The 13983-nt window shown below is 40.0% G+C and overlaps 1 protein-coding gene across 1 annotated transcript in view; it reads left to right on the top strand.

Annotated features, from left to right (window-relative positions):
- The first annotated feature begins 1448 nt into the window (after positions 1–1448).
- The window catches only part of ep300b (EP300 lysine acetyltransferase b), a 42979-nt gene continuing 30444 nt past the window's right edge, over positions 1449–13983 (top strand). Inside the window, 6 exon segments of the mRNA XM_082165969.1 lie at positions 1449–3557; positions 5469–6043; positions 8553–8714; positions 9405–9645; positions 9747–9860; positions 10115–10342. Coding sequence (XP_082022095.1) covers positions 3464–3557; positions 5469–6043; positions 8553–8714; positions 9405–9645; positions 9747–9860; positions 10115–10342 — 1414 coding nt within the window. The 5' untranslated portion in view covers positions 1449–3463.

Genomic DNA, 13983 nt, shown 5'->3' with positions numbered 1-13983 from the left:
ATCCACTTTATTAACCAAAAAAAGGAAGTGTGGAATGTTGGCCACTTCATGCACTCGACTGTTGCAGCTTTAAGTATGTGAAGGTGAAGGGGGAGGGGCTATCAGACTCTAACTGTGTCCCAAATGACACACTATACACTATGCACTTATACACCATATGCACTATGTACTCAATCGTGTAGTGGATGAACTTTATACGTTTATTTTTGTCTTTCAACATCGGAGTCTGATAGCCCCTCCCCCTCCGCTACGTAATTAAAGCTGCGACAGTTGAGTGCATGAAGTGTCCGACATTTAGTTTTTTCCGTTAAATAAGTGCATCATCCGGGCAACTTAAAGTGGACTTTTTCTTTATAAAATGTTCAGTGTGAACACACTACTCGCACTGTTTATACTACAAAATGGCATAGAATAGTGCACAAGTACGCGATTTGGGGCGCACCTTCTGATGTTGAATGGCAAAATAACCTTTTAACATGCATACACTACATGGTTGAGTACAAAGTGCATACAACATTTGAAGTGGATCAAAACCTTTCATCAAAGTTATACATGAACTTTGAACAATTCCCCTTCTTGTCTTAAGACAACTTTGAAGAAGTTTTTTGATCCACTTCAAATGTTGACTACTGTAGTATAAGTGCATAGTGTATAGTTCATCATTTAGGACACTACAGTCTCTCAGCTGAGATGATTTGTAACGTGGTCATGCCTAAAACAACTTAGTTAATCAACTTTGCATTTATGATGTCAAAAACAGTCAAGGGTGAAAGCCCACTAGGCTTTGCGAAACAGCCCCTGAACTGAGACGACTCAGTATGACGCACAGAAATGCTGTCTAGGTAGGCAGCTCATAAGTTTTTTTTTAAGCTGAATTGACTCTGAACTCGTTTATAATGCTGTATACATAAACGGTTTTGTGTCTGAGCTGAGCTTACTCAGACCATGCCAAGGTGCCTCAAATGCTGTGTGAGTAAAAGCAACTCAAGGTTTTTGAGCTGAACTGACTCTCAACACGATGATGCCCAAAAATGCTGGCTACATAGTCAGTTCCCTTGGATTTGAAGCACAATCCTTAAACTGAGATGATTCATAATGCGGTCATGCCCAAAAAAGCGGTCTAGTTTTTGAGCTTAACTGACTATGAATGTGCTTATGATGTCCAAAAGGGTTGGAAGCTTACTAAGCTTATGCGAAACAGCCTCTGAACTGAGACCACTCAGTAGGATATTACAGCCATGTCACTGCGTGTTCTTGCCTCTTTCTCCACACCACTTCATAAGGGCACTTGACCCCTGGGCTTCACTGTCCCTTCAGGTAGAAAGCCAAGTCGAGTAATATTCTGCTAAACAAGACACACTGTGCGCATCATTTCTATGAGTGACTCCATCATCTGACGACGATGATGATGATGATGATGCTGGACGCCGTCTTGCACCCGCCCAGAACAGTCGCAACTCCGAAACAGTACGGAAACAGCACTGTCCGGGAAATCCCGATCGCCATCTCCCCCTCCACCCCCCTTTACTAATGTTACCGCACCTCCAACCTTCCCTCCCCCCAGCCAGAGGAGTAGAAACAACAAGCCGCCATTTTGTTTGTGCGGAGAGAGTGAAGGAGGCAGGAGCGACCGAAAAAAAGCCACTCGAGCGCCGACCACTGCGACTCTGAGCGCCGCCGGCTCCGTCCTCGAGGATCCAAACCGGATCAAACACACAACCGGGGTGGTTAGCGGAGGAAACGGAGCAAGATTACAGATTCTCCAGTGTGAAAATAAAAAAGCAGACCGGATTTTCCTTTCTTTTTCTGTTCTTTTTTTTAAACGAAGCGGAGAGGCGGAAGAGGGCAATACATTTAAACGAAGGGAAGCTCGTCAGGGGAAAAAGGAAAATAACAGCGTCACGAAGTGGGAATATCTGCGAAATCACATCGCCGGTTGCTGGCGGACGACAGCGAAAGTGGGAAAAATTGCAGGAACTGTGCAAAAGAAGGGAGAAATTAAAAAGGGATGAACGCGCAGGGGGGTTCACAGCATCACAAAGCCTATGAAAGGGGTTTGAGGACCCCCAGATTTTGGGGGGTGCAGCTGGCAATATCACCCGGATCGGCAGATGCTTCAGACCCGAAATATTACTGAAGCCCACCTCGGTTCGGTTCATTCTATTTTCGACCCTCCGCTGTTCCTCTCTCTCTTTCTTTAATGCTCCACAAGGCTCTTCGTGCAGTGACAAATTATTCTTATTTGCTCGATGTGACTGACAGTGCATTGAAATGCACGCAAATGCATTGACCAACTTCACTTGATTCCCATTCTTTAGCTCGTGCACAGCGAACTGCGAGACAACATCTTCTTGGACTTCAAGGCGAACGACTAATTGCATACATGTTCTGTCCATTAGACAGCCACTTTTGAAATCATTTTTTCTTTGCATTTTGTATGCAAGATCTGTGCGCAGTAGTGCAGGGTGGTCTCGTGGAGAGCAATGTTCAGAGATTTTCTGCAAACACTTTTAACTCGTGCAGTGGACACATTCACACAGAGGGCGCACGAGCCATATTCAGATGTGAATGCACAATAAATCATTTGACTTGTCATCACTTTGAGGTGTTTTTGCAAAATACTAAGACATGGACACTGACATATGCAAGTTGTTTGTAATCATCTAAAATGATATAGCTCGTGCAAGCCATTTCAGTCCTTGGATGCACATTTCTCATGTTATTTATTCTGCAAAGAGTACTGTCTTGAAAGGATGAAAGTAAACTTTTACATTCATATGATTGCTTAATTCTATTCCAGTTTTCCAAGTATTTATTTGTTCTCTCTACCCATCTAAATTACTTGCGAGGAAATAAAGACATTGACGAAGGAGATTCATACAATCCGTGTCAATTTTAAGGAGCTTGATGGACTTTAAATATTCTAAGTAAAGTGATGCTGGCTGGGAATTGCACATGCTACAACGCAAAGAGAGACATATTTCTAAATCGTTGTGTTTGCTTATAAGCATTGCATGAAGTCGCACCAGAGTGAGTTCGATATCTCGTACACAACGCCTTAAAAAAAAAAACCAACACTCCAGTTCGCCGCCGACAATGGCGGAAAAGACGGATGCAAGCAGCGAGGATAAATCTTGGGAAAATTGCTTCGCCGCCGAGGAGGCTACGTGAGTTTGCGGCGAGCTTGCATGACCGTCTGTTCCTCCCTTCACCTCCTCCATTCGGAAACATACTTTGAGGAACTAAAGACTAGAAAATCTTAAAAGGGAGCATTAAAGGTGGACTGAACATTGAATCATTACATTGCATTGCATTGTATGCATGTATCGTCCCATGAAAGGGAAACGGGAATACGTCCGGAGCTCGTGAACGAGGAGATTTCATTCGCACATCGGCTCGCGACTTCACAGGAAGGGCTATCCTACGCGGGATATATGCATTAACACTAAATCGGAGGAAAACTATGGCCGATAATGTGCTGGACCCCTGTCCGCCTTCAGCTAAGAGGCCTAAATTGTCTTCCCCGGCTCTGTCGGTCTCCGCGAGCGATGGAAACGGTAAATAATAATGTTCACGCGCTGCGGTGTGCGGCGAGTCTCGCGCCTGCACACCGCCGCTGTTCGCGTGCATGTATGAAAAAAAGACACGCGACGTGTGTTTTAAGAGCGTTCTTTTGTTGTATTTGTTTGTTTGCATCACCCCCGCTATTTAAATAACTTAGCAGCATAGCTAGCAGGCTAATTTGCTCAATGTTTTCATTCGAAGTTGATGAGGTGCGTTACAAAACTGTTGTTGTGTATAGTAGGCAGCGTTTTTCCGGGTGTGCGTTACACAAACTTTTGGCTTTGTACGTCGTTGTGCGATGTCGAGAGCTGAGGTTGGTGTCAAAGGTTTATAAGGTGATGCATTTTGAGCTTGTCAGGAAAAGGAAAACTCGACATACACGCGTTATAAATCACGTCGCTTTACTGACACACGGTTGGGAACGAAGTCGAGATCACTTCTTATCAAGTTGGTTTACATTTATTGAGTAGACAAACCAGTGTGTGCAAGTTTCTGATCAACACTGACTGAGCAGTAGATGCTACCTCATCTAACTGGTTTTTCTATATCTTAAACTACCTTAAGGTGGTTTGCTGGTCTTCCTGTCTGACCAGAAGAAAAGTGCCCAAGACCCTTCTAAAACCAGTTTGTGCAGTTAAGGCCAGCTAACCATCCTTGACTGGTTTTAAGCAGTTATTTTTCTTACAGCAGAGTTTAATGTCTAGATATCAAAGTCTGGTCATTGTCTTGAACTGTAGTGATCCACCATACAGTTTTTTTAATGGATGATGTTATGCTTTTATATATATTTAATAATATCAAATTAGATTAATTTGAATTTCATTTAAAAAAAAACTAAAACAAGTTTGGGACTTTTGGGGTAAGTTGTGCCACTGTTTATGTTGTCATCTAGGCACTGAGAAATGAGATGTATGTAAAATACTTTAAATGTTATCCCAGAGCTGACCACTATCCACAGTTTCTTAAAGGTACCCATAAACCAGCCATAAATAGGTTATTTTAATATTCAGAATATTTAAGTGAATTGAAACTTTTTTTTTTTACATGCCAAAAAAGCTTTCACTTTTCTCATATGCAAAAAATATATTTTTAAATATAAGGTGACATGACAAATTAAGACTTTTAGATTAAGGGGGCAACATTTTACCCTACTCTTACCCATCCTATCCTTCAAAAGGGTTGTATGTAGATTTTAAAACAAAATGATAACATTAACAGACATTTTTTTATTTTTTTACTATTATAATCTCAAAACTTTAATATTGTCTTATTAATCACTTGGCTGATAAATGTGGAGACTGTGCTCAAAAGTTAGCTTGCTTCATATTTAGAGTATGTTGCATGGATTAGTTGTTGGTGTGTTGCTGTTATCAGGACTTGCCATTATGTAGGAAAAGGCCCCCATTTTGTCCCACCGCTTGTCCATTGTTATGCCATACCATGTGTTTTTTATTAGTATGAACCATTAGGACGTGCACACACCGGCTCTACTACATACTGCTCTTCTGCGAGCCGATAATCTCAGTCTTTCTCTCTCATCACGAGAGCTGCAATAATCTGTTCCAGTTTTCTAACCATCAGCTGAGATTCGTTCAATTTCACTGGTCAATTTTTGTAAATGTCTTGCTGTATGGTCATGGTGACTGATATACCGATATATTGAGCAGTCAGACTAACCGACCGATACCTGTTTATTGTCTTTGTGTAGTATTATTTAAGATCATCAGATTCAATTCAGTCTGCAAAGTCACAACTTGGGTAAAATATGATTTCTTCCGCTGTGGCTTTGCTGGATACGTGTCATATTTTTGGGCATACTATAATTATTCTCTAATGGATGTAATTATGAGTGATTTTTCTGTGAGCAACAACCTGATTAAAGTCTTTTTTTCTTTGTTTTTCAGATTTCGGCTCTCTGTTTGACCTGGAGCATGACCTCCCAGATGAGCTCATTAACTCCTCCGACCTGGGCCTTCCTAACGGGATGGACCCCGGCCAGTTGCACACCAGTCTGGGTGGCGGAGGGATGTCGGGGCCTCTGGGCGGCTCGGGCCAGGACACTGCGGCCAAACACAAGCACCTGTCTGAGCTCCTCCGCCCTGGCGCCCCTCCATCCACCTCCACGGCCACTGGCAACCCGGGTAACGCGTCCTCCCTGGGGATGATGGGAAGTCTGGGTGGCGCCCAGGGGCTCGGTGGCCCTCAACAGCAGCAGCCTGGCATGATGCCGCAGCCTGGCATGGTGGCGGGATTGAACCGGGGCATGATGGGCACCCAGAAAGGGAACGGACAGCCGCAGAGCATGATGGGAGGGCAGATGATGAATGGTGCACCCAGAATGAGCTACGTCAATGTGAACATGAATGCGGGCATGGCTGGTAACGGGAACATGCTGCCCGATTCTCTGCAGCAGCAGAACCCAGGACAACAGATGGCACAGGCAGTGATGAGACCGCAGCAACCAGGAACAGTGAACAAGGTAACCTGTGAACAAATCAGCACGTCGATATAATAGTGAGACAAGTGATTCTGTGCGCTCGTACAGTTTAAAATGTATTCGTGCACCTCAAACAGTGGAGTGCGCACAGAATGGTTTAAAACTAACCTGAACTCATTACACTTCTGTATGACATGTTTCTGAATGAAAGAACTATATATTTATATATTCTACACTAGCTTTCAAAAGTTTGGGGTCGGTGAGTTTATTAAAGAAATTTATATTTTGTATTAATCAAGTATTACTTTTAATTTAATTTCAACTTAATTGAATTGCATTCATTCTTTTAAACTTTCTAATCATCAAATAATTTTGTAAAAAAATATTGCAGTTTCCACTAGGGGGTAATATCTGTATCTTTATGTTACAATCTCAATTATCTGTATCTGTGTTTGGATAAAACTGAAAGTGTGCGGGCCGGGGTCTAAACCGGAAGTTCATAAAATGACATAAGTTCGTTTTAATTCTGTTCCCTTCATAGTTTCCCTTCATATGCCTTGTATAACTTTATTACAAAAAGTTACTTGTATATTTTTATTACAAATATACCTTTTCTTTAAATATTTTCTAATTAAAACAATAATTCTAAATGTTATATAAAAGGAAAAAAACATCCAGAGGAACGTTGTGTAGAGTTATGTCAAGACAATCATCCACAACCTCAAATAAGAGGATTCTATATAAAATAGCTGATTAGAGAACATGGAAGTTGAAAGTATACACTCAGTGGTTGAATATTTTACTATGCATACAAATCTGAACAAATTATAAAGAATACATAAATGCTTGCTGGCTCCGGGAGAGAGTGAGACGAAGAAACATATCATGTATCACATCGTACAAGATTTAAAACATTTAAATAGACATGAAATATCAAGTAGTAGAAAATGAAATGTGTATGATTCAGTATCTTAGTTGAATATTACTCATGTCATGATCTTTTTTTTTTTTTTGTGAGAGACGCAGAGAGATGGCGGAGTGGCTTTTTGATTTGCGAACGTACTGTGCTCATTTCAGTAGTTTACACTCATTTGTGTATCATATTGTACAAGGTTCAAAATATTTAAATTAAATAGTAGTAGTATTTTAATTTATATTACTCCAGGCAGGCTATTTGTGGTCATTGTGCTCATTTCATTTATGTATAATAATATCATGCTATGATCCACTGGCTAAACTATTAATCAGCAAACACGAGAAGTGTCTGCCGAATATTTTTCCTATTATTCGGTTGAATTCGTTATTTGTTTTGAAGACATTATCTGTGCCTTTCTGAATAAGGTATTCGGCTTTGTGCACATCCATAGTTTCCACAAATGGCTGCTGAAAATTCAGCTTTTTAAAATATATTACAACAAAAAACAGTTGTTTATAATATTTCACAACATTACTGTTTTTATATTACTACTTTCAACATTACTACTGTATTTTTGACCCAAACTATATATATATATATATATATATATATATATATGTTATTATATAATTGTTTATACTTAAAATGTTGATACTATTATATAAATAGAATAAAAATACAATATATTATTTAACAAAAAAAATAAAAAATAAAAATATAGGTTTTTATTATTATAATTTTTTAAATAAAGAAAGTACATTTAGAGCAAAAATGCAATGTTCTGATTCTGTCACACACCTATCAGTTCTGTGGACCTAGACTTTATGGTTTAGTTGCTTTGGAGGTGAAGTTAATATCAAATATCAAAGGTCAAAAAAAAAAAAAAAACTCGGTATTTATGACTTTTAAAGGCCAAGTTTTCTTATTTTCAGAATTTATAACTTAAAGACTCTTGTAATGTTTACTCACTTGAAGACTCAAGTTTTAAAAACTAAATTCGAAAAATGATTGGTTTCATTATCTGAATACACAAATCTAATTAGTTATGTTCTTGTGACAGCACTGTATTCCCCTCCTTTAAAAACACAACACTTTCTTAATTTTTTTGTCCAGTAAGACTTACAAATAAGGTAGTGAAACAGACCAGAATGAATAAAGATTTTGTTGCGTTTCTTTGGTTTGGATAAGACATTCAGTGTTGTGATCCTTGAACACATCTAAAACAGACCTCGGTTTGAAAAACCTTCTCTACTCCCTCATGTACGAGGAACTGCGCACCATTTTGTTGATTCACAGGCGATTGCACAACCTGGACTGCAGGAAATGGGCAGAAAAAATAGGGAATGACATTTTCTTTTGTTTTGCTGGGTCCTTCTAGATTTTTTTTATCAACTGTTTGAGGTTTGTTTTACGGAATTGATACCACAGTGTCAGTATATGGGTGAAGTGAGTAGATAATGTGAACATTAAACAAGCTGAATTAATCTACTGATGTTCGTTTTCTTGTTTTGCTGTTAACTCCTCATTGATGGTTGATGATTCTGCTTCTTTAAATTTGGATAATTGAAACCTTTGCGACTGAAATACCAGCAATTGTTCATTCTTGACAAAGCTTTTCCTCTTTCTCTCTCTCAGATGGGAATGATGGCTGCTCCGGGCCCCTACGGCGGTTCGTATGGTCAGTGTGGAGGACAATCCCTTGGGCCTCAGCTCCAAAACAAAGCGGGTCAACCCAACAGCATTAACCAGTTCAACATGGACAAGAAACCTCAGCATGGGCAGAATATGAGCAGCATGGTGAGAGACCTATAAAGAAAATGTCAAAGTGAACCGCATCCACACACATTCACTGACCCTCTCTGGGATTACTTCCTGCTCTAAACGGCCACCAAGATTCTTCTGTTATCATGTCCCCTCAGACCTCAGGCTGTGGTTCATCCCACAGACACAGAACTTGTTGATCGATTATTTATGGATAGTTACCAAATCTGCATGGCCAGATTTCTGAAGAATTGGAAAGAATGTAAATTGCGAAACTCGACACATTTTCAACACCATTTAATTTTGTTCTATTATTGAAAATGCTATGAATAGTGATGCATTCAGAATATCTATCTATCTATCTATCTATCTATCTATCTATCTATCTATCTATCTATCTATCTCGATCAAAATAAAAGGTGTCCATGTAAACGTAGCTATTGATAATAACAAGAAATGTTACTTGAACAGCAAATATAATATATCACAATATAATTGTTTTACTGTATTGTTGACCAAATAAATGCAGCCTTGATTAAGACATTAAAAATCTTACCGACCCCAAGCTTGAAGGATATGTGCTGCCATCATTGCTAACGGACACTCCAGTCTTTTTTTTTTTTTTTTTTTTGCTAATTCCCTGATCTTTAAATCTGTAAATCACTCTGAAGCTGCAGGAACATGAAATCCTGACCCTTGAAACCCTTTCTTTCTGTCTGTTTCTAGCAGAGCTCAGGTGTGGTGGGTGGCGTCTCGGGCCCGGGTGGGGCGGTAGCGCCCCCTGCAGCGGACCCGGAGAAGCGTAAACTCATTCAGCAGCAGTTGGTGCTGTTACTACATGCTCACAAGTGCCATCGCAGAGAGCAGGCCAACGGAGAGGTCCGCCAGTGCAACCTGCCCCACTGCAGAACCATGAAGAACGTCCTTAATCACATGACCCACTGTCAGGCCGGCAAATCCTGCCAGGGTGAGCCAGGAATCCACCCATTCATAATCTTTTGTTCATATTCTTCCCCACGCATAAAAAAGATGACAGCACCTTACTTGCATGCTTGTGTTCCCCAACAGTGGCTCACTGCGCGTCCTCTAGGCAGATCATCTCTCACTGGAAGAACTGCACGCGGCACGACTGTCCCGTCTGCCTGCCGCTAAAGAGCGCTGGGGACAAAAGAAACCAGCAATGTGAGTTAATATGCACAAATGCAACTCATCCTCAAGTCATTATAAATCTGTATGACTTTCTTACTTTTTTCAGTGGAACACAAAAGAAAATATTTGGAAGAATGTTTCAGCTGTTTTCGCCCATACAGTGAAAGTCAATGGGGTCCAAAAACAACACTGGATTCCATTGATTTAAAACATTGTTTAAAATATCTTCTAGTACTCAACATATTGAAAGGATTTTTCGATCTCCCATCCTTCATTTTTCTCTCTAGCTCTGCTGGTAGGTGCTGGGATGGCCATGGGTGGTCCATTAGGAGGGTCATTACCTGGCGGCCAGCCTTCAACCCCAAACTTAAATCCACCCAGTCAGATTGACCCAAGCTCAATCGAAAGGGCATATGCTGCTCTTGGACTCACCTACCAGGGCAACCAGGCATCCAATCAGAATCAGCAGAGCTCTGCAACTGCTCAACCCGGCATGAGAACGCTCAACAACATAGGTTAGAGTTTCCTTAACCTTTTGTCTCTGGGCCTGTCCAAATACTGCTGTCCAAATGCTGTCTTAGCCACTTAAGAGCATGTGTATGCGCCAAGTAAGTGCGCAAGGCCATCCCTTGTCTGAAAACCACCAAAGCGCAGTGCCAAAGTGCACTTAATGCACTCTAAATCCACACTATCACTAATACTGCTTCGGAGCAGTCTTTGTGGATAAAGGCCCGTTCACACCAAGGACGATATCTATAAAGATAACAAAGATATAGTTCTAAAAATCGTTCTCAATATTAAAGAATAGCAGAGTCTATACCACAACTATAACGATAACGAGCATTTAAAGCGGCAGACATACACGCGCTTAAACAGAATGACATCGTCTGAAGCGATGAACGGGTCTTTAGAGTATTCCGTCATTCATCCGGTTCAGGAAATTACATGCTCCGATTTCACATCATGTGAAGAAAAACTTTCCAGTGTAAGTTGAGTTGATTATAAGTTACCTATAATTTGGTTTTAAAATGTAAAGTGTTGCATGTTATTGTTGTAGAGACTGCAGAGATTTATATGTATTTTGTAAAACGTTTGAAAATTAAGCACCATACTCACGCAGTGATTAAATGTGTACTATTGAGTAAGTAAAAATCTTAAAACACTTGCAGTCTTCACGTCCATTCGAACACTTTGGCCGAACTCCGGAAATACATAAAAATAAAAGTAGAACAGTGGTCAAGTGCAAAAACCTCAAGTGTGGGTATTTGGACAGGCCCTCTGATTAAATGCTTCTCCACCAATGTTATTTGATGATCTTTTATACGTCTGTATTGGTGTAGAACTAGAAATTTACATCCTTCACTAACAGATCAGATTGATAAAACACACCTGATTAAAAATAAATTTGTCTCAGTAATTTAAAGGGGCCCCTATTATGCTATTTTAAAGTTTCCTAATGTTGTTTTGGAGTCTCCTACAACATGTTTACATGCATCAAAGGTACAAAAAAACGGTTTAATTTCCTCATAATATACATTTGCACATCATCACATTTTCAATGACTCTCAAACGACTCGTCAAATGAATCAATCTCACTAAATCCCTCCTTTCCATGAGCTACTCTGCTCTGATCGGCCAGACAGCTTTGTCTATTGTGATTGGCCTGCCGTGTACGGCGCGTCGAAAACAAAACCGCCCATTGCCATAACAACGTCAGCTCTGCTTGTCCCGAGGCTTCTTACACCGTAAACTAAACACAGTAACGAACAATGACGTCGATTTTACCATATCAATGCGAGCGCGAGTCGGATGATGAAACATTGGAAGAACTAGTTATTCAACCCAAACCTCCATCGCAAGGACGACTCGAGCAGGAGTCAGTGTTTCTCAGTGATACACTACTCAGTTTGAGGTACATTATATGAGATGTTGCAACTGTAATTCCTCACCATCAGCATTAACAAGTGCATGTCCATTAACAAACCAATTATTTTACTTGTAATCATTTATTTTCAGAGTATTTTTCTAATATTGCGGTGAACACGCGTAAACTGTATCAATAACAGTGCATGTACATTAGCTGAGCTCTAGAGTGAATGATCTGTAGTGTTGTATTGCAACATAAACGTTGGTAAAACAAATATTTCCTCTAAGTAGTGAGAATGACAGACAATCTGCATTAAAGGTGCTGTAAGCGATGCCACGCGTTTTTTAGGCCAAAACATTTTTTGTCACATACAGCAAACATCTCCTCACTATCCGCTAGCTGCCTGTCCCCAGAACACACTGTAAAAAAACGCGGTCTCTGTAGACACCACAGGCTCCACAAACGGCAACAAAAACAAACTGGGCTCACCCGCACCACGAAACACAACAAACAGTGCTCCAGCCAATCACCGACAAGACGTATTTGAGGGTGGGGTTTGGGGGGTTAGTGTGCGTGCACATGAAGTGGGTGTGGAGGAGAGAGAAGCATGAAGAGGGAAGTTTGAATTATGGCCGAAACACGACCAAAGAGGTGTCCGATGAACAAATTGCAAAGAAGAGGGACAAGGATAAGGAACGCGCGAAATACCAAATTTACATCGGAAAAACCTTTTAAAGGTGGCGAGAACTCCGCCGGCAGAAGGGCTTCCAATCCACATTCAGTTGCTCTGTTTTTGCAGAACAGGTAAATCCATATTTCTTTCTAAATTGACGTTCATGTTCGCCAAACCAACACAAGGATGTAATTAGCTAGAACTATGCAGTCAGCGTTAACTTTGGTGAATACAACATATAACGTTATGTTTCTAGCAGCTAGCGATCAATCTCTATTGTAAATGATCAAGCAAATTCACAGTAGGGCAACAATTTGTGTGAATGATTGTTTTCATCCACTGTTTGTTATGAATTTGAATGTTCATTTATAGGCTATTGACAACTTTGACAAAATTTGTTTACGACGCCGCCGTCGTTTATTCTCACTGGGAAACGCGAAGCTACGTTATCTTGCTATTATTGCGTCCTTGTATGGGAGCTATAGTTATAGCTTCAGGTGGCGAAACGATTTTAAAATAATGTTTCTCTTTTTCTGCATTCTGTTCTGCATTATATAAAACCCTTTATCTAACTTAGCGACATTACACATTGAATGAAGTATCAGTAAAACTTAACTTTGTTTGTAGTGACTACTACGGATAATATTGGAAGGGAGGGGAGGAGGGAGGAGACGGGATGAGGAGGAGGGAGGGTCTAGCTAGCCTCCGTTTTCTTTGACAACAATTCGAATGTCAACAAGAATAGACATAGTTATAGTTAATCGTGGCCCACAACTGATTAGCAGAAGTATTTCAGTAAGACAGTAATAATGTGAGTTAGCCAGTTAGCAGGAGACCTACACAATATAAAACTCAATATGAAGTATTTTGAACACCATCTTTCAAGAGCAAGCGTTTTGCGAATCCTGCATTGAACTCCCAAGATTTGAGAAGCAGTCTCAATAAAGGGAACATAGCAAAAGTTTAGGATTATACTGCTGTGATATCATGATAAAGATGAACTTTAACCACTGATTCTTCACATGCTTGTCCTTGGGCAGTGAAAAAAGCTGGATTTACCTCCACATTGTAGAGCACAGCATATTTTCGACATGATGCTATCCAGCATCCACAGGAATCAGCAGCAGTGTTTGAGGGCGTTCAAGTTTTCCCTGGTGTCTGCGCACTCAATAAGTGGGCGGACAATATGCTAATGTTTTGTCTTGACGTCACAACGAAACGGCTTATGACTCGTTTGAAAAACGATTCATTTAATTGACTCGGAGTCGACTCTTACTTTTGAAAGACAACAACTTTATATACGGTGCACTTCAGATTTAAAACACTGCAGGATGTTTTCATTCACTTAAAGCTATGTTACACACTACATGAAAGGTCATTTTCAAAAATCCATAATAGGGGCCCTTTAATACGACATGCATGATTTTTCTGATTAAAATTGCAGTTTAAAATGCAATAAAAAAAAATCCAGGGGATTTTATATATCAAAACTACAATAATAATAATAAGAAGAAGAAGAAGAAGAAGAACAATAATAATGTTATTATTATTATTATTATTATTATCACTAAATAAAAATATACAAATAAAAAATGTACTGTCTAAAAACAAATAAG

Source organism: Leuciscus leuciscus, assembly GCF_965113295.1.
Source record: "Leuciscus leuciscus genome assembly, chromosome: 1".
Lineage (NCBI taxonomy): Eukaryota > Metazoa > Chordata > Actinopteri > Cypriniformes > Leuciscidae > Leuciscus > Leuciscus leuciscus.
The sequence above is the reverse complement of the archived record's forward strand: the minus strand, read 5'-3'. Positions and strand labels throughout refer to the sequence as shown.